Here is a 24,969-nt window from a genome sequence, read left to right on the forward strand (position 1 = left end):
ATCAGAGATAGCCCAGAAGAGCACTGCTGGCGTGCTTGTGCTGATACACTACAGAAATGTGATGATCCTCTTGAACAGTTAGTAAAATAACCTGCTTGCACAGATCAGATTTTGCACCCTCCCACTAAGGAAAATCAGCACAGTGCTGTCTTTTCTTTATTTTCACTGAAGTCAGCACCCTCTTTTAGCAAGACACATATAGGTGCCCACCAGCAGTGCAGCAAGGGGGAAAGCGGGTGTCTGCAGCCCGGGAGAGGAACGCTCTCCACTTCCAGCCGGAAGAAGCAGTCAAAGCAGGACATGCTGTACATTCCTTTCACTATGAAAACACTGCTGGTTGTTTAGACATGACATATAGTCTATAGATAGAGAAGTATGTGTTTGTAAGGGCTGGGAAAAAAGGGAATGTAAAGAAAAATATGTACAGCGTACAAGCCTTTTTGTTTGCCAGAGATATTTTCATTGCATGGACTGGTTTCCCAGGCCCTGAAGTTGAATGTTCATTAGCATTTTCACAAAGGTCAGTTAATTATTCATGGCTTTATTACTGAATAGTTACTACCCATCCCCACATGAAGCAGGTAGAGTATGATACTGTGATGAATCACTGTTTTCTTAAGACATGGTGACTGTGTTCTCTTCTGTTGGAATGATGTGAATGAAAGCGTAGGATTTATCTATTTAGTAAAATATTTAGTCTGTTTATTTAGGTTACAAATTGGAAAATTTTATATTGAAGTGTTTTATGGTAGAGAATAATTACTGCCTGAAGAAAAACAATTATAAAAAAATAATATGAAGGCATAACCCACAAAATCAAAGCAAGTTATTCTATTTATGAATTTGAAAGAGAAATGCTTTTCATTGCCTGGGATGGTGTGAAGGGAGGACATGAAAGGTTTTCTGTAAGGATGCCATGAAACAAGAATACAATGTGCTGGTTTATAACTGACTTCTTATTTTTCTTACTGTAACACAGAGGTGAAGAGTTTTAGAAGAAACAACATGATAAGTAATTTTAATTTTATTTTATCTTCTCCAGTCATCTCAACTAGAACTCCACCTTCACCTTCACCATTGCCATTTCCAGCACAAGCTATTCTCCCTCCTGCCCCATCTAGTTACTTCTCTCATCCAACGATCAGATATCCTCCCCACCTGAATCCTCAGGATACTCTGAAGAATTATGTACCTTCTTACGACCCGTCCAGTCCGCAGACTAGCCAGGTACTGTAAAACCATGCAAACACTCCAAAAACAATCCAGTGAGGAATGTGTATCTCTTCCAAGGTGTTTATACCGATATCTCAGTAGTTCTACTCTCAGAGAAAGCTGGGAGCTGGAGCACTTATTCCTATTTGGCATGGTGTAATAAAAGGAGCAAAATAGTCATATTGATTTGCTGTTGCTCTGCCAAGCAAAAGAAAAATGCTTGCACTGAGTGCTTTGCCAGCACCAACACCACCAATCCTCATCCCACATCCCTCCTGCAGGCTGGGTGCTGCTGTGGCCTGAGTGTCAGGACAGAGGTGGAGCCAGGCATCTGCTGATACATGCACACACATTTGCACAAATGCACATACATACATGTATATTTGCAGACCAGCAAATAAAGTCTGGCAAGGTAGTGCTTGCACTATTTCATAGACACCTGACATTGCACAGATGTAAAGACATTTAGTGAGCACAGTACAGATCCTTGGACTTGTTTTTCCTTCCTTCTGTAGAGAACATGCTGCAACAGATGAGTTTCTGGCTTCTACACTCATCCAGGCTTGTCTCTGATATTGAAAATTAACGTGGTTTTCATTAGAGAAGTAATTTGTAAAGGACTGTGTGCAAAACTGCTTTCCATGATAGCATCAGCACACAGCATTAACATGTGATCTGCACTATGGGATAAAGTGCAGCTGAGTCTTGGTCTGTCAATGCTTGGAGTATTTCCAGTGTCAACGTAATGTAATCTTTGCAGCTTGGGCTGGTATCTGGTTTTGCTGTTTTGTCTGAAATGCTCCTGTGGAGTCCTGTAGCTTGTGCACTAGCATGTGTTTGGGAGAGCCTTGGGAATGCACTGAAGTGGCAGCAGGCAGGTTTTCCTGCTCCTAAGAATTAGGTTCCTTTGGAAAGGCTGTCTTATCAGGGTGAGGAGATTGTTGTGTTGATGGTTTTTTCCCCCCAAAATAATGGCAGACCTTTCAGTATGTGTTTCGGGCACAAGAGCAGTAGAACTTGAGACTGAATCAAAGTTTCTATACTGAATAACAAATAAGGCCCCTCTGGGCTGTTCAGAAGGTCACTGTGGCTATTGTGCCCATGGGCAAATGCTCCAACCCAGCTGCATGACATTCTATGTATTAAAAAAAAAAAAAAAAGAAGAAAAAAGTGGGTCCATAAAACTAAAACTTAGTTTGACAGAGGGTCTTAACAAAGTGATTTTTGTTGGTTACAGTATTAATGCAAATTAAACCAAAAAGTGAAAATGGGGTATGTCAGCTACAGAATACAAATTGCTAACTGTGCATGAATTGAAAGTCTTTCAGTCCCATATAGCATTTTTGCTGAGACTCAGCTGGGAACATTGCACGCAGAACCTGATTTCAATTTGTGTAAAATTTCCATGAATAACAAAGTCTAATTAAGACATCCATTAAAAGTCCTTAATGTTAATTCAGTGCGGAAAATCTTAAGAGTTCTACTGGATTTTTTTTTTTTTTTAACTGATGTCTTAATTAGGCACTATTACGGGAAAAATTATGCAAATTAAAATCAGGCCCTTAGTGTTATGTGTTTCTTTAATTATTCAGTGCTTGTTTTACTTACATTTTCATTTCTTATATATATTAAAAGTGCAGATTAGGTGATAATCTCAGATTGTTCAGTGTTCTGGCTTGGATCATCACTGAAAAAGCACATCAAGTAAAAGAAGTATATGACTTTCAGTCAGTTGACAAATGTATTGTCTTTTGATTTTCATATTGCGAACTGCATTCACTGAGGAAGAAGCACTTTCAACTCTTTGCCCAAGAAGAGTTTTACTCTCTTACCTTATCAGTAGTTAAAAGATTAATCTTTAAACCTTGAAAGGCAAAATTTTACTCTGCTGATCCTTTCAGAATTGTAGTGAACTGAAAACATTTCCTAATCTTGTGCTGTGGCACTGTAGGGAATAAAGGACAAATTGGCTTCAATTTACTACTTCTGTCACCTTTCATAACCTTTATATTAAGCTAATGTTTTTCATTTCATTTGATGTTTGATTTAGTTCCTGAGAAGAGGGGGCAGGGTTAAACAACACCAAGTATGGGATTCCAGGCATCTGCACCAGCTATTCTCTGCAATTTATTATAATTAATCAATATTATTACTGAAATCTCTTTTAAATTTAATTCTTTAAAGTTCACATCTCAGATATTGCCTGTTGCACACGCAGTAAAAATATCTCCAAACAGAGCAGCTAAAGGATGGCTATACAACCAGTAAAATAACAAGAATGTGTTGGGTTTTTTTGTTATTCGTTTGGTTGTTGTTGTTTGTTATTGTTTGTTGCTTAGGAAAAGAAGTTTCAGTGACAAACAGGAATTGTTCTGATACAATGGTGTGCTTTGAGCCAAACCAGTTTTTCTTTCCTAAATAAAACATGAATTTTTATTCAAATAAATCTAATTATTATAAAATGCAAAACTGCATCTGTAGGAATACCACATCAAATTTAATTATACTTTCCCACCTCAAAACATATTCATTTGGATTTCAAAAGAAGAACTATGATGATAGTTTTAATTTCAGCTTTGGAAATAGAAAGAATGGATACCCTGACAGCATTTACCTAAAATGAACTGTTCCTTCCCAACATCTTTCAGTAATACACTAATTTAGATTGTTACGACAAGCAACTGAGATGCCTTGTACTCCCCACAGCAATTTTGAGATTAATTACATTAGTGCTGCACTGATTATAGTGAGACAGTCATGCTATTCAGTGAAATACTTTTAAGTAAAATTAGTTTAAAGCTATAGAACTCCCATCGGTTTCCACTGGGGGAAACAGTGGGCAATTTTCTTGACACGATGTTAAGTACCCCAAATTATGTGTGACGAACAGTCAGGAAGTTCAGATAGGCCCTTTGGCTGCAGTGAAAAATGATGCAACAAGGGATGGTCCTAAACAAAAGAACCATAGCTTTAAGTTTCATGAGTTTCCATTTATTATCCCCTATTCAATCTGGAGAATATATAAACAAATGTATTGGACAGCAATGGATCTCTTCAGATATAGAGCTCAACCGGCCTGTGACTGGGAATCTAAGAAGTTCCCAAGATCCTGAGAATTAATGCACTTTCCACTAGTTAAGTAATTTTGCTGAGATCTTTTAACTGTGTTTAACTTTTTCATCTTAGCTTATCATATTAGTGAATGAGATTTTGTGTTTGAATATGTGTTGGTACTATGATGGGGTCTTGGTCACTCTGGTTAAATTGATACTGGTTGCTTCTTACATGCTTCATAAAAAATGAATCACTTGTTATATGTCTAATCTACCTACAGTATTTATCCATCTAAAGAATATTGTGGTCTTCAAATTCACTCCAGATTTTGAGCATGTATTTCCTTTTTGAATGGTTGCAGCCAAATGTTTGAATGCTTCGAAAAACTTACCTTCTGTGTGTGTGCTCATGTTCACAAACACTTAAAATGCATTGAGAGTGCATGAAACAATATAAAGGAACAAAACCATCAAGCACACCAAAAATGGTGTGGCTGAAGGCAAATCCAACGGCTGTAAACTTAATATTCTATCAAATTAAATAGAATCATTTCCTGATTGAGGTGTGGTGAATCAGAGGAGATGGGGTCTACAAGTGAGATGAAGGATATGGCAGTAATGCAAACAGTTAAGGTTAATCCTGCTGAAGGTGAATATTGTTATCAGTGAGATTTATTTTTTTTTACTGAACCAAGCAAACAGAATTATACACTCTTGCAGACTCTTTGGGCTTGAATTATGAAGGGCACAGTTTACAGGTAACCTCCAGATTTTGTGATATTATTGGTGAAGTGTGCTGATCTCAGTGGCATGGTAATACTGCTTCCAGTTTGTATGAGTTAATTATCTGACTCTTTTCCTCTTAAAATAATGCCTCACATTTGTTATATACTGTGGTGCAAGTAAACCTATCAAAATACTGACTAAAATTCCCAGGTTATTAAAACATAATTTGTAGCAATGTGGGCCAGTTTGTAGCTTTATGTTTTAACAGTGTTATTTTTGTCTGAAGACAGAAATATCTGAACTGCTAGAGAAGAGTTGCTGCTGGAAGCTGGTGAGGCTGCTTGTTTTCCTCTTGTAACTGATTGGGATATTCAATTTTTGTTCAACAAAGCATGCATACACTTCTATGGAATTCCAGGCAGATACTTAGTCATTCTTCAGTACAATATCTTCAGTAATCTGGCAGTGAGGAGAGAATCCTTGTGAGGCTTTCTTTGGGCTGTGCAAGGGGTTCCCTGTTGGTTCTTAGGAGAAAAAGCCGAGTAAGCTGCCACAAATGATATATGTGCATGCAATTTCCATGGGATAGCCAGAAACTTTATTTATTGACATTACATAGTTTCAGCCTCTTGGGGAGGCGTACGTCAGAATTTTTAAGAAATCATCAAAGATTAAATAAAACAATTTAATGGTTTTAACTGTAATTGGAAGGCAGAGAGTACTAGTTCAGGTTCCTGCTGACAAAGGACTTACAGATACAATTGCAATTCTAAATAATTACTTTGTATTTATTTACTCATTTTTAGTTTAATAAATACACAGCTATAAGTTTCTGGATTACATAAAATGCCATTAAGTCCAAATATACCTTTTGAACATTTACCTGCAAAGCAGTTTCCCATGCCTGCATAACATGGCTTGTTCAGTTAAAGAAAATATCCAAGGAAAAGTGAGTATTTCCTTTAATTTTTATGTCAACAAATAATTCACATTTTATTAACTCATGGGTAGAATTGTTGTTCAGAATGGAGGATTCTTCTGGAATCTTACAATATCCATATCTGAACAATGGACGTCAAAGCTCTGCAGCTGCTCTCAGTTTCAGCTGCTCTGTGTTAAGAGAAAAGTGTTTTCTCAAATGGATGAGATTCAGAACTTTATAGATCAAAGTCAACACCCTTATTTCTTTCAGAAAGTAATACAGATATGATGTTGTCAGCCAAGAACTGGCAATAACTTTTTTTTTTTTTTTTTTTTTTTTTCTCTGAAGCTAATTCCTCCAGACAGACAGGTAGCTGCGTGTCATACCTCCTGAAGCTTTTGTGTGGGATCTCTCAGTGAGGTCTGTGTAGGATGTGCTGTAGCAGTCAATTACTGAGGCACTGGAATGGCTGCCCAGGGAGGTGGTGGAGTCACCATCCCTGGCAGTGTTCAAAAGGCGTCTGGATGAGGAGCTACGAGATACAGTTTAGTGGTTTGTTGCAGCTATGGTAATGGGAGGACAGCTGGACTGGGTGATCTTGTAGGTCCTTTCCAACCTTGTGATTCTATGATTTTTATGGAAAGTCTAGTGCGATGCATCCTCAAGAAAAGAGGAGAGAGGCACTATAAATGGGCTATAAATGTTTTTTTCTCTTAAGGCCATAAAGTGTACAGGAGAAAAGTCTCCATAACCTTGCTGTTTTTATAAATATTTTACAGAATTCCCGAGGTTCAACCCAAGGAGAAACTCTTACAGTGCCTTCTACAGTCTCAGTGGCAGTGTTTTGTTAATAATTTTGTTTGTTTTTTTTTTTTTTAATGATTAGAAGAGCGTCAAGACATTGTGATGTGTTACCCAGATAGGCAATATCTTGAGCGTGTATTTTTCTACCCATTTGATGAAAACAGCTCCTGTGCTATTGACCTGACTTCCACGGAACGAATACAGGGATACAGGCAATATAATATTAAGATGTCCTATGAAAAACTTCTACCTTTGAAGATGGTTTGGTTTGTATCATATTACCAAAAAAAAAAAGATGTTGGGGAGAAGTAGAAAAATAGAAGATATTTCTTCTAATTCCTTTTAAATGTAGATTTTCTGAAACATCCATAACCCCTGTAGACTCCACAGAGCACAATAAAATGGACTTTCAAACAGAACTATTAATTATGAATTCCAAATTCAGAGATGTGGCCAGTAGATAACTCTTAAAATATTTTGTACAGTGGACCAAAGTATACAGAACTGACTCATCTGCATTTTCATAAACAAAATTAATTCATCCAGTAGTCTCAAAAGCACACTACTGTAGACAGTTTTGCCCTGTTATTCACCACCCACATGGGACTTGAACTGTCAAGAGGATGCAAGTGATAAAGGATTTCCAAACACAGCAGACCCAGCGTGGCAAGATTACACTCACTGGTAGATCTCTCAGTGGTAATCAGTTAACATTCTTGGGAAACACTGCTTCTCTTAATAAGCTTTTGTTCAGAGATGCAGATAGACTGCTCCTCAAGAGTAAAGTCTAGCTGGAGTAACATGATTTTTATTAAGTCCCAAAATTCTCTCTGAAACACATGCTGCAGTACTCTAAGTAGCTATATTAGAACAGTAAATTAATAAAAATGAATTGTGGTTTAAAAACAAAGTACATGTTATTATTTAAACAACTTAGTTGTTTATGTGAATTGTTGTCATACTAATCCCATATTACCGTTAGATTTGGGTGTCTCATCTGCAGGTGTTAGTATTGCAGCTTTAATATGGCAACAAACAGATTTTTTTTTTTTTAGTGCTAGAAATGGTGAGCTATATGACAAAACACTGTTCAAAACTACAACTGAAAACCTACAATATAAAGGCTCTGATGTTTGGTAAAATCTGTGAATAGTAGTCCAAGGGGAGTGTGATTGACTACTGGTTACAAATCTGTTAACAAAATCCGAGCAGCGAAACCTGCTACACTAACTTCTGATTTTAATAAAGTTTATATTAATATGTGTTACTAGTTTGCTTTCTGACTTCAGACCTAAGGATTTGTTGAAATTGTGTGTACTACAATCAGATATTAACTGTCTGAGTTAAGTTATGCTATATTTAAGACAGTCTGTGGCTCTGAGCATTTAAATGAGCTTATCTGTGATAATTCAAGATAGTGTGATATTAAAAAATGTAACACTAATCTAAAAATCAAGTTAGCGTCTAATCCAACAATAAAAAGTGTAGGACTATATAAGCTGGGGCTAAATTTGGCATTGTGTTTCCTTCTTTCTCTCATTTTCAAATACACAGCTTTTTTATCTAACACAGCTGCCTTCCTGTAATTTGCTTGAGGTTTATGCCTCAGGCTTCATCATTCTGTTTGTGAATCTATTGCGCAGATGTATTGATGCCTCAGTTGATGGTAACAGTTGATTTTTCACCTGTAAAGCATTAGTCTGAAGAATCTCTTCAGGGAAATCTGGAACTAGAGTCTATAATTTGTATTACGTACAAGTGTACTGCTGTTCTGTTCTGCAGGGTGAAAATGTTTACATGCAAATAGATTTAAAGTATATTCTTTCTTTTTCTTGTAATCCAGTGAGAAAAAGGTTTGCTGTTTTGAACCATATGCATATGGACTAAAGCTGGAGTCCATGTGAACCTACTGACTGGGATCTCTAGGGAACAGTAGAAGGTGATACATTGCTGTAAACTGTCCTGTATTCCAGCTGTGTCCATTTAATTAATTTGAGTCTGGCTTTGGAGACAGAACTGCTTTTGGAAGCTAATGACACTGCTGATTCAATCCATAAATTCCTTGGAATATTCTTCATTAGCATATCATAAAAGCAGATTGTTTTAGTAAGGGAATCTCAGTTGTTTCTGGGGTACACTAGCATGCCACATGAGCTAAGCATCGTAAGGTAGTCCCATAGTCACAGGTCTATGACTCTACTAAGAAGTTACCAGATGCAGTGGAGACCTACAGTGGGCTGCATGTATGGTTTGGTAGCAGGGAGGAGAAGGGGCTTACTGATGCAGCAGGGCTCCCAAATGCATGCCAAATGTTCAGTCCAAAGCAGAAAGCAAGTTGGGTAACTCTTAGAGTTTTTCTGAATTAAAATTAGTTAAAATTTTCACTTTCTTCTAAAGCAAGTAGAGTCAGATTAATGATCACCAAGAAACATAGTTTTAGATGTTGTTAGGCTTTTAAAGCAGAGCCTATGAGATAAAATTTCCTAAACCACTGCTATGATAGATCTCAAAGAAAACAAACATATCTACACATATTTTATATACTACTATTTTCTGTAGTATTAATATTCAATTTGTATTAGATGCTGAGTAAATTTTTCTCAAGAAGATACCCAGTGTATATTCTTTTGCATGTCATTTTCATTTAAGGTGTGTAGAGTAATAGGGATCTATTTAACTACTAAGTTTCACCCAGTGAATAAAAGTCTAGGTAACATATTAATTGTTTGGGTAAATGTGAAAGTTCTGTCATTCCTTTCCTTTGAAACAGTGCTGTTTCCTTATTCTGAAGGTACCTTGACAGCTGATTCTCTTTCACCAAACTGTTACTAAACTCCTGGTAGTAAGTGTTCAGTTTAAGCAATTAGGGATGCCAATAATATAGTGATAAATATCACCCAGTTCTTAATTTTACAAGATCTTGGAACTGCATGGCTGCTCTGGCCCAATCTCTTCCCTATCAACATATAGCTAAGTTTAGGAAGTAACCTGTTTACATTTGAAAGCAGTGGGAGTAGTTTAATTTGGGTGTAGTTTGTTGGCCTTTTCTCATCATATCTGGGCTTTTACCTTCCCCTCTATGGTTTGTGATTTTAGAGGCAGAAGTAATCTGCTGGCTGCTCAGTATTCTTGTGAACACCAGACTGGTCTCCATTTGTGCTTACATTTTCTAGTTTAGTTTTAGGTGTTCTAAAGAATGAAACAGTGGGGCTGTTTGCAGAGTCTCATAGATCATGCTGCCAGGAAGTTTTTCCTGCTATTCATTTTAGATTTCCTCTTTCTCTATTTCATTCCATTACCCCTGGTTTATACTTCCTGTACTTTCCAAATATTTCCTTCCTCTTCTGTTTGTTTGTGCTCAACACATACTTGCAGAAATCGTTTCAGCCCACAGTTATTATTTTACTAATATAGTCACATTCACCTCTTTTAACCTTGCAGTGTATCAGTTGAATCAGGTCTTTTATCAGTCCATTTATTTCTCTGAGTAATTTCACATTTGAGAATATCCTTTTGCTAATAAGATTCTCAATACTTTTTATTTGGTACGACAGTATTTTAAAATACTTTCAATTCACAGAGTAGAGAATCAGTTTAAAAGCTGTCAGCTGCTGCTGAAATGACTACATTACTTGCTGATTTCTGCTGCTACATATTTACCATTAGAGTATGTACACTAATGCAGAATGTCTAAGGCGTGTTTAAACACTGTGTAAACACATACGTTTACCAATGAACACTGCCAAATTCAGATGCACCTATTTGAAGAGAATAGAATATTACCCTGATGACCTGTGTCATAAGGTCACATGCAGATCAACTCTTGTTGTTCACATCCTGTGAATCTGTGAATGATGTGGCTTTATCGTGGTCTCAACTTGCAGAGTTTCCATTACTAAATACTTCTGTGAAGAAGGCTTTTTGATAGGTGCTTTCTTTTTTGCTAAAAGTTATGATATTTGCAGTAGAGTTAGTGTATCCCAGCCCTCTCTCCTACTCCAAAACGTGAACACTTATTTAGCCTTCCAGTATGTGTAATCTCTGCAGACAGCTGTGGTCAAATCTTGGTTACAATCCAAGCCAGAGTGGTATGGCACGTGGAAATAGAAGTTTTGTATCATTCATTTGCTCTTAATAGTTAGCACATCAGGGCTTATGCCTGGTCAGTTTAATCTTGTTATCGTGGGACTTAGTGTGGTTCACAGCTGTGTGAATGGCAAATATGTTTTGAAACAATCTGATATATGCTACATCTGGAATGAAATAAAGCTCACTGAAAGGTAGTGCTACTAAATATGTAATACTTATCTGAGGAGAGCTTTTCTGTCAGATGAAAATATCTCATAGGAATTCATAGGTTTATTAAAACACCACATTCCAGCATGCAGTACTACAGCGATGGGCGTTCTGGATACCCCTATAATAGGTGGGTAGGTGCCTTAAACGCAATATGTATGTTTCACAAACAATTCTTTTGGTTTTGTTTTGTAGCCTAACAGCAGTGGTCAAGTAGTAGGGAAAGTGCCTGGCCATTTTACTCCAGTTTTGGCACCCTCTCCCCATCACAGTGCGGTGCGACCTGTGACCCTGACCATGACAGATACTAAGCCCATCACTACATCCACTGAAGGTGAGGCATCTTCACCTACAGCAACCAGTAAGTATTTCTCTAGGAAACAAAAAATGTCCATCAAAGATTAAAAATACCAATTTGAGGCCAGAAAAAGGCGCCTTTTCCTACTATTTGACCAAGTGGATGCTCATCATTTATATGGAGAGCAAATACATGATCTGATTGCAAGCTTTTCCTCTCCAAATTTCAACCAATGCATCATGTTGCAAGAAATAACATTTGTGACATGGCAAACAAAATGAAAAGGGAAAGCCTGCACATTTGACCACTATTCAAGAAAAAGAAAGCATGATAGTTCATTTAAGGTGGACGTTGGAATGACATTGAGAAGCACACCCAGACAACAAGGCTTTACAATGATCCGCAGATGGAATTCCAAACACAGACTGGATGATTTGCTCCTCAATGAGCTTTTCCTACAGAAATCAACCCTTTTTTACAATGCAAACTGAATCCGAGCTATGAGAGTTGCATACTGATATAGGTTGTGTCAATTTTAGCAAAAATAAATGACATGGCAAAAGAAAATTTCCATTTCTTTACATTGTTGAAGTGGATAGTCGATCCCCTGTTCTTTTCATTTATTTAAAAAACAAAAGCTTTCAAGTTTTATGCTCTTCTTACTACATGTTCAGGACCAGATTATTTACCCTATTTTCTTCAATGGAACTGCAGTTTTGGGAATAAGAACAAAGATATTACTAGGCAATGGGTAATTTTTTCTCTATTTTACTCTTCATCTTATTCTCAGTAATGCACTGACCTACCTTTTACTTATCTTCTGCACATCTATTGTCTTTGAACTTTTCTTCAGACTGGAGATATGCTACCAGTATTTATTAGATGTGATGTGATGTGATGAGTCACTTCTCATCAATTTGGAAGAAACCTAATTTGTTAAAAATAAGAATCTCTTTAGGACCAACTACATTTAACCGAGTTGCTTTAGAAATAATGAGATTTTGAAGTATGATTCTATTCCAGAACTATTGGATTGGCATTAACTGAGACCACAAAATCCTCTTTAAAACATATAAACTACCTCAAACCACCTCATTAGAATATGAAGCAGAAACAGCACTCAAATGCATGTGAGTGGCAAGATTTAAAGGAGTAAAAATGGTTATAATTTTTATTATAAAAATACTATAGTAAATCTTGGACAAACTACTGCTTACCTATATCCTCATATGGATAGATTTGTGCCCGTGTTTTAGGTATTATTTTAGTATAACTGAAGGTTACTGAGAAGAGTTTAGTGGCACAGTGTATCTGTATCTTGTTTGGTGTCATATGGTCCAGTTCTTGTAGTTCTTGAGAATAGCTGGTTTTAGCAGCAAACATGAAGTTGCTGCTGTAAATTTTTGTTATAGAATAGGTTGGAGTACAACAGGTTAATACATCATTTCAACTATTCAACATCACATTCTCCTTCCTGCTTGACATGGCTGTAGGCGTACCAAGCATTGGTCTCAGATTAGGTCAGAATCTCTTAAACATATGGTAATAAGAATAAACACAGTGTCAGGATGTGCACTGGGATGCTTTCTGGTAGTCTGACCATAAGACTGTTAGAAGACAGCAATCCTAACCCGTTCATTAATTGCTGTCTTACTACTAAAGGAAAAAAAAAATGGATTGAATTTTGAAATTGAGTTTACATCCAGTTTTGCTTAAATTTCATTGGAACTTTGGCTCACAAATTACCTTGTGAACATTAGTAAATCTTTCATTGGATAACTGAAATAAGGCCTGTTCTTGCTTCCACAGCAGTACCTCCAGTGTAGCAGTACCTCCAGCAGTAGCTCCAATGACTGTCACAACAGTGTAGAAGTCGCAGTAATAAAGCATACACATTTTATTGGAATGTGCCACTTCTGCACAAAATAGCATAATCATGCTACATATTCAAAGTACTATGGTTCTGAGAGCAGTGCAATTGTGTTTCTGTTTGGTAAACCCTACTGAAACTGGTTTGGTGACTGGCAGAGAAAAATAAGTGAAGGAACATGACTTGCTGGAGAATTAAATAGCAAAAATGAGGTATTATGTCCTACTGGTACAAAATGAATCTATACAGACTGCATTATCAACCTCAACTTACCTGCCACAGGAAGTGGTAAAGTGTTAACCTAGTGGAAAGACTGAGCCTGAAGTTTGTTCCAAGGCATAATTTTACCTTTATTTGTAATAAATTATTGATACTTTCAAAACGTGTAAGTATAAATAAAACATACACCTGGCCAGCAAGTTTTTATTACTGGTGTGATGAGAATTATATGACAAATGATTAACACTGCTTTTTATTCTGAAGTAAAACAGCAGAATTGCTTTGATAATATTTGAAAATATTATCAAATTTATAATACTTAAGGAGCGCTATGACCTCCATCATAATTTCCTTCTCAGTATCTGGTTCGTTTTTATGATGGTTTTCCAAGAAAGCCTTTTTTAACATAGGAAGTCTTTAATTATTTTTTTTTGTTTGTTTGTTTGTTTATCTATTTATTTATTTTAAGTGACAGATATCATTTGCTTGTAATTGCCTTGTAACTTTAATACAAATTAGATCCTCACTAGCATACTTCTGTACGCCTGTTCAATTTGATTAGCTCTGCTTTGTCTGCCAACAAATTTCCAGGCTACTGTGCTGTGAGATGCAGTGTGGACATCTCCATGTGAGAAAGTGGAGTAAGATCACCTACCCCTTTTTTTAAGCACCACCTAAAGCCATGAGAAGGTAATAGTTTTTAGGGATTATTGACAGACCAGACAGGAACGTGGTCTACAGGTGAAGAATCATAGCACTTGCCATCCTCTTGCTCCTCAGAAATGGATTTCTTTTAGTTTTTGTAGCACAGAAGGAACAAACTTTCTTAAATTGTCCTGCTGGGAAAATGTTTCCTGATGCATAAAGTAGCTGAATATTTAATACCATATTTCACAGTAAAAGTTATCTCCCATCTCACAGAACTACTAATGAGATTGTACCTTTTCTACAAAGGACTTTAAAGAGTAATTTCATACCAGACTGATTTTTTGTTTTCAATTTTTGTTGTTCTCTTACAGTTTGGTGAAGGACATGAGGAGCAGTAAAACCACAATAATTAATATTTACATTTTTTCTCACATTAACATCTCAATAATTTCACTGGTGCCCTAGACTGGTGTAATGGAAATGAGAACCAGACTTGAAATTCTTTCAAATATATATATTATTTAATTAGTTGTCAAAAAAATTGTGTTGTTCTGACAAACTTTTATTTAACAAGAGTCAACACTGATTTATGCATGCAGCTTCCATTGAAGTTTGTAGGAATTTGCACATGCCTCTGACTATGGTCCAACTTTTCTTTTGCATTCTACTAAAGCCTAAGTGAAGGAAAAAATAGACACATCCTATATATTGCAAAATCATAACTCTGGATATCTGTACTGTACCTGCACAGGGTAATAGTTACGATAGGTTGGTATCTTTATCAATCTGTTTTGTTCTTCCTTAATCAGCCTACACAGCTTCAGGCACATCCCAAGCCAATCGATATGTGGGACTAAGCCCAAGAGACCCATCCTTCCTACACCAGCAACAGGTGGGCAAGTTTCACATAGGTGTAACAATATAGAGAAGTTTTTGCAATATTACCTTTCTACGTTCTGCCACTGTTATCTTGGATTAGAATGGGAACTTAAAATTTTCAGTATTTGTCGTCGGAAGGTGTAGTTTATTCAAACCTATACTGAATCACTTCAGAAACATGAATGTAGATTATGCTTTATTTCTTAGATTTATGCCGTCTTAAGGAACTTCTAATCATATTTCTTCCATTTTGCAATTTTTGAGAGCTAATATATGCAATCTTTAATTGGCTTTTAGGAATGAGAATTAGATATATGAGGATCAAATAATAATTTAGAAGCAAAATTTTCAAACAGAATAGTTCAATTTACTATTTTCACACTACATTGAAAGCATTTTCTAAATGTTTAAGGCAACATTTCTGCTTTTTATTTTTAGAAAATTAAATATAAACCCAAATTATCAGTACAACACATACCAGTTTCCAGTTTAATAAGTTTACATTGATCTGCAGATCTCAAATGTGAGAAAAACATGGTTTTATTCTAGTTTCTTATATCATTTATGCTTCAGGAAGCATTTTAAATTTCACATCTTGTTAATACTGCAAATTTAATGCAAATGAAATGGCTATCCAAACTGTGAAAATATACAGCCAAGATTAATAATAGCTTACAAACCAAATATCCACAGTAAATTTCAAGGCCACGAATACACAGAAATCCTACACTGGTAATAACAGGAAAAAATTTCAACACCTTAGAGCATCACCATATTTTATGATATGTGTTTGTGTTGCTCCTGTATCTTAGCAGGAGAGGAGTTTGAAATTAGCACCATTCAAAATGTTACAAGGAAAACAGTGAATGTGGCAGTAAAAAATGAGCTGTTAAATGGCCCTCAGTCTTTTCTGTGATTGCCATGATGTAGCAGATGTGTGCTTCACCTGGAACCCCCTCCTTCTACCCAAATCCCAGGGCAAGGTAGCGGTATGGCTGCTTTTGAGGTCACCGCATGCAAAAGAAAATCTCAGAAAATCTTAAAGATGATATTCAAGACAGTTGACACATTGCCAACTTATTTGTTAACCACCAAGATCTCCCAGGAAACAGCTATATGCACTTAAAAAATATAAAATCAACTGGTTTTGCCATCAGTTGTTTCACTGATGTATTGTTTACTCTAAAGATCACTGCATTATGAAATGTGTTATAGTTACTACAACATGATTATTTTTGAAGCTATACAATGTCATTATACACAGTTTATTTGATATGCACACAAGATCTTTCTTTTTAAAAAGTACATTGTTATTTCTGGATTTTTTTTTTCCATGTGATATTTTACAGAGTATCCTTTGAAAAGTCTCTGACACCCAATTAGTTTGCACAAGCAGCTTTTTTTCCATATGCATATATAGACAATTATTATTTTTTTTTCCTAAAATTCGCTACTTCTTAAATCTATTCCACCTACCTCCAGGTTCACTGAAAGAATTACAAGCTTCTTCTCACGTGCCTTGAAGTTGGTGGCTGAACACTTAATTTTCTGTTGGCTGGGATTATTATATGTACATTATATAATGCTTATTTCATGCTTCCAACATATTTTAGGCTTTGTTTAGACAAATAAATTCGGAGATTATAGCCGCATCTTAGGAATGTAAATGTGAGGGCAATCCCTGTTATTAGTGTTCACATACACTACATCTTACACCCCTTTTCTTGGTAAAATGTGTGGCCAAATGGCTTAGGTGAAAGGTGAAAATAAGTTAGGTCTCCGACACACTTCATAAACACTGTGTGAAACCAGTGTTCTCCATTCTGAATTATGTTCCTTCATACTCTTGCCATGTTAATTCCAAAACATCAGTTGGTGACCAGTAGACTGAAAAAAATTGTGTTATGGTTTCACTTTTGTTATGAATTCTTTATTCTTTTGTAACTTAAACAATGAATATAGGTGTACATTTGCCTGAGTGTTTGATGTATGTGTGTGTGAATGGTTACACACACAAATATCTAGAAAATTAGAGAATAGTGTGCATTGCTTTAAACCAAGTGAAAGAAGAGACTGCTTTAACAATAAAGCTTTTCCAAGTGGGTAAGTGCAAGCACATAAGTGCATATAAGTCACCTTCACCCACTTAAATCCTAAAGAGATCTCAAAGATGATAATGCCGTATATGTTTATTACCTAGAAAGTGTGGCACAGCACTGAAATTGTCAAAACTTCAATAGAGTAAAGGTTATCCTTTGTGAGGCAGGAATTAGATTGATTTACTATGTCCTTTCATTACTTTATAACAATTTAAAAGAGACCACTCTTCCTGTGGCCAGTTTTAAATGCATTTGCTTTAAAACATCTCGTGATGAATGGAAAGGAAAATCAAGAGGTACATGAAATAAAGGCAATCAATCATTTTGTATTAGCTGAGAGAAATTCTAAATTAGAAAGGCAATGGTTTTAGTTCCAGAGAGGTCCTTTAAGCATTCACCATACCCTATAACATACATTGACCCCACAAGAATAAATATTGTCACCACCACATTTTTTACTTCATTGGAGGAGTCTTTATGGAGATTTATTCTCTCTGGTTATGAGAAATATTGGCATCTACTCTTGAATACCTTTCTGTTGTTAAAAAAAAAACAGGATGTAACCTACATAAAGTACAGTAACCTCAATACATTAAAAAGTTACAAATACAGTTTGCAATATACTTTACAGAGCATTTTGTCAAAGTAGTAGTTTGCTGGAACTTCTGATAAAATACATACATATAGTACATATATGTATATGGTATATACATATGTACATACAGTAAAACTACCTGGAATAATTGCATTTAGATGGGTAGTACTAAATACAATTTTGAAAGAAGCAGTGACACCTATGGTTACAGTTTGCGTTTAGTGATCTGGATACTTTGAAAGTATGCTGTTGTATGCATTACCTAGCAAGCTGTCTTAATCAGGAAGACATGCATCTAATGAGAATTTGTAACTCTGCAGATTGATTTCTGGCGTATTTACTCATAGGTCTTCCTGCTACTTGACTTGACATGCCAGATACTTCTATATGATGACATTAATAGTTAAAAAACAATTATCTTGCTCAAGTGGCAGCTATAAAGTTATATTGGTCTTAGCATATTATTATCACTATTGATGACAGCTTCCCAAAAATGTCTATTACAAATCATCAATGACTACTTGGTTTGGTTTTCTCAGTTCAGCGTCAGCTTCTGAGTATTGTCAAGTGTTGATAATGCAATTGTAGGGAGAGATTCCTAATGAGGGGAAAGGAAGTGACAGGAACTATAACTGAGTCAGACCACTTTTCTTAGTTTTGCTTCTGGTGATTGGTGAGGTTATTTCATGAAAATGAGTCCAGTGCTCAATGTTCATCATCTTTGCTGAGACACAACTAACTATGCATAAAGGAAAGGTTGGATAATCTTCACGATGGTAGGGAAGTATCTTCTCCCATTCTATTCTTTATTTGTTTTGGTCACTGTTTACCTATTTATCTACTGAGGATCTACAGTTTCTAAGTTAGAGGATGAACCAGAAAACTGAGGTAGTTCTGTCAGTTCAGACTATAGATGCTCAGCTAAAGGTTGATGTTGTTTCTGGCTGTATACACAGAGTGTTGCCAAAAATAGTAGTCATGGACCTTACTTGTGAATGCAACATTGAGAGATGGATGGATAGATGATCACAAGACAGACCATCACTTATATTTATCGGAAGCACAGACAAATTGATTCACAAAGAATAAGATTTCTGTGACATGTAATGACATGTAATTAGCAGATTTTCTTTCTTGAGGTTTTGTTGTTGTTGTTGTTTTGTTTTTCTTGTTTTTTTGTTTTTTTTTCATTTTAATGCACCTTGGAGCCTGAGATTCCTGACTGTATTTTAAAGCAGAAAATATAAACTGGTTAGATATGGAGGTCTGTGCAAACAATGTCTCTAAAACTTTACTGTCATGGTAAATTTTCCTAACTAATGCCAGCCCAATTGTCAGTGAACTGATAGAATCCTCCAGTCTATGCACTGATTAACAAAATGGCATAGTTTTCACTAGAGCTTAGAGTTTCTGTGTGGTATGCATGATATTCACACAGCTATGACATTTATGACTGATACATTTGCAGTGTACACAGTAATAAGAAACACTTGAGATCTCTTAAAAGCAAAATCAGAAAGCTGCAGATAGCTTTTTGATTCCTAGTATGAGACTGCCCTGCTCCTTTGATAGGAAGTAGTTCCTTCCAGATGTATCCTTTAGTTACTGAATCCCAGAGATCAAAATGAGATTCTCCTTATTCTGTCCATCATGAAAGTTTTAAATTTAAATGCCCACTGAAAGTAAAGTATCTGTTTTTAAAATGTTTTAGGTGAATGTTGCTTTTGCTTTCAGCAGAGCTGAAAGAAAGAGCACAAGTGGACTCTCAACCAGAAATTCTCAGTAAAGCCAGGAAACAGGTTATCAACACTTAAGCTGCTCTTATTGTGTCCCTCATCATAATTGACAGTTTGACGTAAAACTTGGCCATGTGAACACCAGGGAGGTATGTAAATGGATAAGAGGTCAGTTTTCACATATGCTTGCTGAAAAGGAAACACATTTAAAGGAAGTTTTAGCCAAAACAATGACAATATGCAAATGTTCAGCTTTATGAGCTTTTTTCCAACTAGCAGAAACTACAGCAGAATCTCACATTACAGTCTCCAAGATACTTACCCATTTTCACTAGTCATCACAGAGACTTGAAATGAATCTGATGGGCCACTCTTTCAATGGGAAAACACAAATCCTGCTTAAATGTTAACCTCTGAAATTATTCAGATGATTAGAGATTGAGCTGTTGACTGTGGGATTATAATGTAGGTAAGATTTCCCTAGTTAAAAGTCTGTAGGACTTGTACTTGGAAGGTGCCCAGTTCAAACTGAAAAGGTAGAAATAGCGAGATCTGTCTCTTGGCTAGGGCTTCATATTGGTTTGTCTCAAAGTACTGGAAAGCACTGGAAAAAACCAAAAATCACTCTCCCTGTGTTTTACAGAGGGCAAAACAGGAGCAGGGAGGTAGTGCTTGACTCCATTGCTACCTGGGCCTTTGGCCCATTTCCATGATGTTGTTGAGTTAGTAAGGGAGTTGCACTGTTTTCTGGAGAAATATTTGTAGGCCAGGTGGTGCAGTTTCCGGCAGGCTTTGAGCTCCCTGCTACTGGACAAGCAAGGGCACATCCCAGGGACTGCAAACTCCAAACACAGCTCCGCACACTGGGGTAAGATTAGGCTGCATGTCAGGTTTCCCCATCTACTGCAAAGCTGGGCACACTTTTGCTCCTCAGCGTACGGATCCATGTTCTTTCTTCCTGTGGGTTAAGTGAGAGAGAAGTAAAATGTCATTGCTGGTATTTTGTGGGTAGGTGTTACTGTTGCTTGCCTGCCTGGAGATGGAGAAGCTATGGGATTGAAGTGCAGGCCACTTCCAGCATACTTCTAGGAGGGGCTTCTGCCACATCACAAGTGGCAAAATCAAGTCATTTATTTTGCAACCACAGCATATTTATGAGAAAGCTAGTCATGTTTTTCAGCATTTATTAACTGTCTCATGAGGACTATTTCTTAAGTCCTTCTCCTAAGGAATCTCAGTTTTCTCAAGCAGACTGCAACTAGTTTCCTGCCTCTCCCTTTCATATTTCCTGCTCCAAACATCTCCTAGGTGGCTTATTGCGGGTGAGAGTGAATTGCCTTCTCATCTGCAGTTAACACTGTGGTATAATTTTAGAAGTCAGTCAATTTACTCTGAGGACTGCAACTGGCCAGAAAGCTTTCAGCATGACTCCAGACAAAACGTAGTGCTCAAAATACTGTACTGAAGTGCCCCTCATCTTTCCAAAGCTAGGTACTCACGTTAGGCCTGTGTTCTCAGGCTTTCCCTACTGGGCTGTCTGGATGTCCTCCAAGGGCAGTGCTCCTGCTGCTGCTGTAAGCAGACATCTTCCATCAAATGCAGGCAGGACTCGCTGAGGCCTTTTAAGCCCTTCCAGACCTCTTACCCAGAAAGCACTCAACAGCACGTGAGGGATGCAGATGACTTTGAAAGGGATATTTCCAAATACTTTCAAATGTATATTTCTAAATCTTGGACTGTTTTCTTAGACATCATGGTCTCCAGGCAGCAGTCATTTCTGAGAGGAAATTTTATGTGAGGTTGAAAAAAAAGAAAACCATTTTCCTGGCAGGTTAGCTTTTAAAGACAACACCACAGTTATGTTAGCCTGCATAGGAATGCAAAGCAACAGAATGTAACATGGGGAAAGTGGTTTTAAGTGCAGCTGATGCCATCCTGCTTTTTATATATGCAATTATCAGGCAGACCTGCAGTGGTTTGTGTTGACAGTACTACAAGGAGGCATGGCTGGTGCAACAAAAAGCACTACACTTTACACTAGTTATAGACTTCATCCAACATTAGTCTACACATATATGTGCATGCAGTAGGTCTATAGCATATGTAAAATGTATGCATTCTATAACTATCACATCAGTATTTATATGTGTATGTGTTGGTGTTGTGCTATGTATGATTGTATTTAATATGATGTATGCCAGTACTAACAGACACTAATGACATGGATTTGAAAAGCTCTTTTTGGAGTTCTTACTGATAACTTTAATGCATTAACTGCACATATGGAAAGTTTTCGTTTATACTGTGGGAAAAATATCACAATTTAGTGCAGGAGCTGATTTTATTAAAATGTAGTGTAAACTGCTTTCCTCATATTGCAAATGCAGTCAGGTTCTATTGAAAACTAAGTACTCGCCTGATTTTTGAACTAGACCTAAGCACATAGAAATGTTTATAACACTAAGGTTAGAGTATTAATATTTTTCTGCTTATTATCAGCCAAATACCATTTATTCATACATTTCATATTTTATGAAAGAAGAAACGATTTTCTTCTTCTTCTTCTTCTTCTTTTTTTTTTTTTTTTTAATCTTTCAGTCTTTTATTTCAGTGAGAAGTGAGTTTTTATAATTAAGTTATAAGCCTTTAAAATATTCTTAAAGAGCAGTAGTGAGACTACAGCATTTGCATACCAAGGAACCAAAACAATATTTTACTATATCTTCCATATTAAAATTTGGTTTACAATACTGTTTGGTATAATGAGTAAGCCAAATGATCACTTAGCCCTTTCTTTAAATGTGTTTAATGTATTATTCACAGTTACTGATACCAAACTTTTTGAATACATATTTCCTTTTCTGTTTAATTACTTGTGGTTTAGTCATGCTTTTAATGGCCTTTAGAAGGTCCCTTGGAGTTCTTTAGATAACAAACAAGAAACAATCCCTATGAAAATATCAGAGACTAACATTTCCATTTCTCAGCCCTTAACAGCAGGAAACTTATGAGTCTATCGGCCAGACAGGGTCAAGATTGCAATATTGTCTTGTCCTTAGCATTTGTATTTTTCAGGAAAAGGTTGCAAGTAACTGTGCTCCTGTGAAAATACTGCAGTTTCTCTGCTGTAGCTTGTGCTTTCTGAAGACCAAATCTGAATAGAGAAAACTGAAATTAAAGTAATTATATTCAGTAAGAACATTATCTTCAATTCAGAGTTCTATATCGCATGTAATGATACAGCAGTTTATAATATCGCATAACTATACATGGGTTAAAATATGTGTTTTCTTTGCAAGCTAGATAAGTTCATGTTCTTAAACTTAAAAATAAGTCGTATATCCTTTCAATAAATCTGCTAACACTATGGAGCAGCTGTTAAACAAGCAGAGCTATACAGGGTTTCTTGAACAGTCCGTGAAGGCAGAACTGATGATTTGAGGATCTGGGAAGAATTTGCTTCAGATTACATTTAGTACATTCTTCATTATACCAAAAAGCAATAAAGTATTTTAAATGCTGTTATTCTGAGTCGAAAACAAGATTAGATTATTTTATCACCTCTTGCTAAGTAAAACTGCTCTCAGTAACACTAAATTAATAAACTTCAGTTGCAAAATACCTCTACCCTTCTTAAATAGAAAGATAAGGACATACAGATTGTTTAATTTGGACAATATTTCTATAAATTGCATGTCTTCTATGTTTCACAAAATGCATGCTACATGATATTCACTACATTAGACCTTAATACATGACTTAGAGCATTGCTTAGAAAAAACAGCATTTTTATTTTCTTTCTTACAATATTTCACTATTGAATATTAACATTTCCTTTTATTCCAGCTCAGTTTGTAATCTAATAATGGCTAATTGTTATGTGCTAAACACTAGTTACTCTTTTATGCTTTATTAATAGAGAAGCATATTAAAGTAGCATTATCTTAAGCAAATCTTTAGGCATTTATTTTTCAGAATAAGTTATTTTTGTTTGGTTGTTTTCTTTCTGTTTGTTTTGTTTTGTTCTCTTTTTCTTTTTTTTTTTTTTTTTTTTTTTTTTTTTTTAATATTACTTCTTGAGAAAGTAAGGCTTTTGCCATGTACAATACTATTTTGCATGCATTCATTTAAATACTAAAAACTGTAGTACTGCTCGATCCATATCTGACTGCTAGGTTTCAATTGACAGCTGAGGATTTGTGACTGGACCATGAATCAAAACGGCAGGCATTTATACCCCAGTGCCAGTGAGGATACATTGGGAATTACTTGGCAAAGGTAACATTTTAATTATTTCCACCCCTACAACACATTAAAAAATTTTACATTGAGCTATAGTATCTGTTTTACCAGGCTGCCAGTGGAATATGTAACAGCATCTGATCAAAATTTGTGTAGCATTTCTCCGGTACACATTTAGGATATCTTTAATATAAGATGAAATTAGGACAACTTTAATAATCATCTGGAGTGGCAATGCTGTTCTATCAACTGCAAAAGGTTTACAGATTTAAGGGAATGCTGATTTCAGGCTTTAACAATGAAAATGTCATTTGCATAATTAAGGGACTTGTTTGGGGGGACTTAATGGTTAATGCTATGAAGACAGTGCTCGGAGCTATATAGATGTGGATAATGGTAAATATCTGAGATGGTGGTGGTTTTGGACAATTAATAACCATACTATTAATAGAGATTTTTATGACTAATCAGCTGGTTTAGATGTAGGTCTCTAACACGTACATGAAGGTAAGACATAACCTTATTTCTAAATAAAATCCCTGAATAATTAGGATCAATTTCCACAAATTATTTTTGTGTGCAAGAATGAACAAGCAAAATACCCATAAAACTTGAAAAAGAAGCCCCCACGCAACCTTTCCCCTGGGGAGAAAAAGAAGGCCCCTCCCACCCATGACTTTTGGGACATTAATCAATTACTCATTCTTTACATCTGCTGATATATGATAAGTGATGATAACAGTAGGGATGTGTTTAAATAGATTTGTAAATAAATCAGCATAATTGTGATACATCTGCTTTTCAGCTCTTTCATGTGCAGAACTATCTGCAGCTATTAGTGGGGGGTGTAGATATAAAGCATGCAGGTTGGGAGCCTGCGAAATGATGTATTATCTACTCAAGATAATTTTAAATACTTCTTAGATGTTTGTGTGCCTATGACAGTATAGGTCATTCTGGATAGTCTGTGTGTGTATCTCAGTATGAGTGTGTATGTGTAAAATCTTTCTTTACAAAATGATTTCTGATATACTGTATTGTACTATGGATTTCTAGATTTTTTGGGGGGGTTTTGAGTCTATTAATGACAAAATTGGAAAAATTATTGCTATTAACAAATTTGAAGTTCAGGTGCCTTAACTATTTTTGCTTTACTTTTTCTTTCTATAAATTTTTCTGAAATAATATTTATGTAGAAAATCTGTTGTGCAAAAGCAAAGTGTAATCATATCTTCCATTATACAAGGGTTGCTCTCAAAGTAATGCCTCCTGTTTTATTATGTTGGTCCACAAAATCAGAGGTGGATGTTGGTGATATGGGAGTAGAGGACCTTTCCACCAGTTTTACATTACATTTTGTTACTGTGTGA

At 36.0% G+C, this 24,969-nt stretch overlaps 1 protein-coding gene across 19 annotated transcripts in view; it reads left to right on the top strand.

The window, feature by feature from the left end:
* The window catches only part of NFIB (nuclear factor I B), a 256,034-nt gene that overhangs the window by 220,531 nt on the left and 10,534 nt on the right, over positions 1-24,969 (top strand). For 4 of the 19 annotated variants that reach the window (XM_015849009.3, XM_015849007.3, XM_085527967.1 and 1 more), the window contains exons 8-11: positions 1,043-1,227; positions 11,209-11,374; positions 14,858-14,940; positions 23,547-23,635. In XM_015849009.3, the coding sequence (XP_015704495.2) occupies positions 1,043-1,227; positions 11,209-11,374; positions 14,858-14,940; positions 23,547-23,635 (523 nt within the window). The remainder of the gene's footprint in view (positions 1-1,042; positions 1,228-11,208; positions 11,375-14,857; positions 14,941-23,546; positions 23,636-24,969) is intronic. The other 15 variants (XM_032441238.2, XM_085527976.1, XM_085527975.1 and 12 more) reach the window with 6 other exon arrangements.

Source organism: Coturnix japonica, chromosome Z, assembly GCF_054131305.1.
Source record: "Coturnix japonica strain WE chromosome Z, WE-NBRP24, whole genome shotgun sequence".
NCBI lineage: Eukaryota > Metazoa > Chordata > Aves > Galliformes > Phasianidae > Coturnix > Coturnix japonica.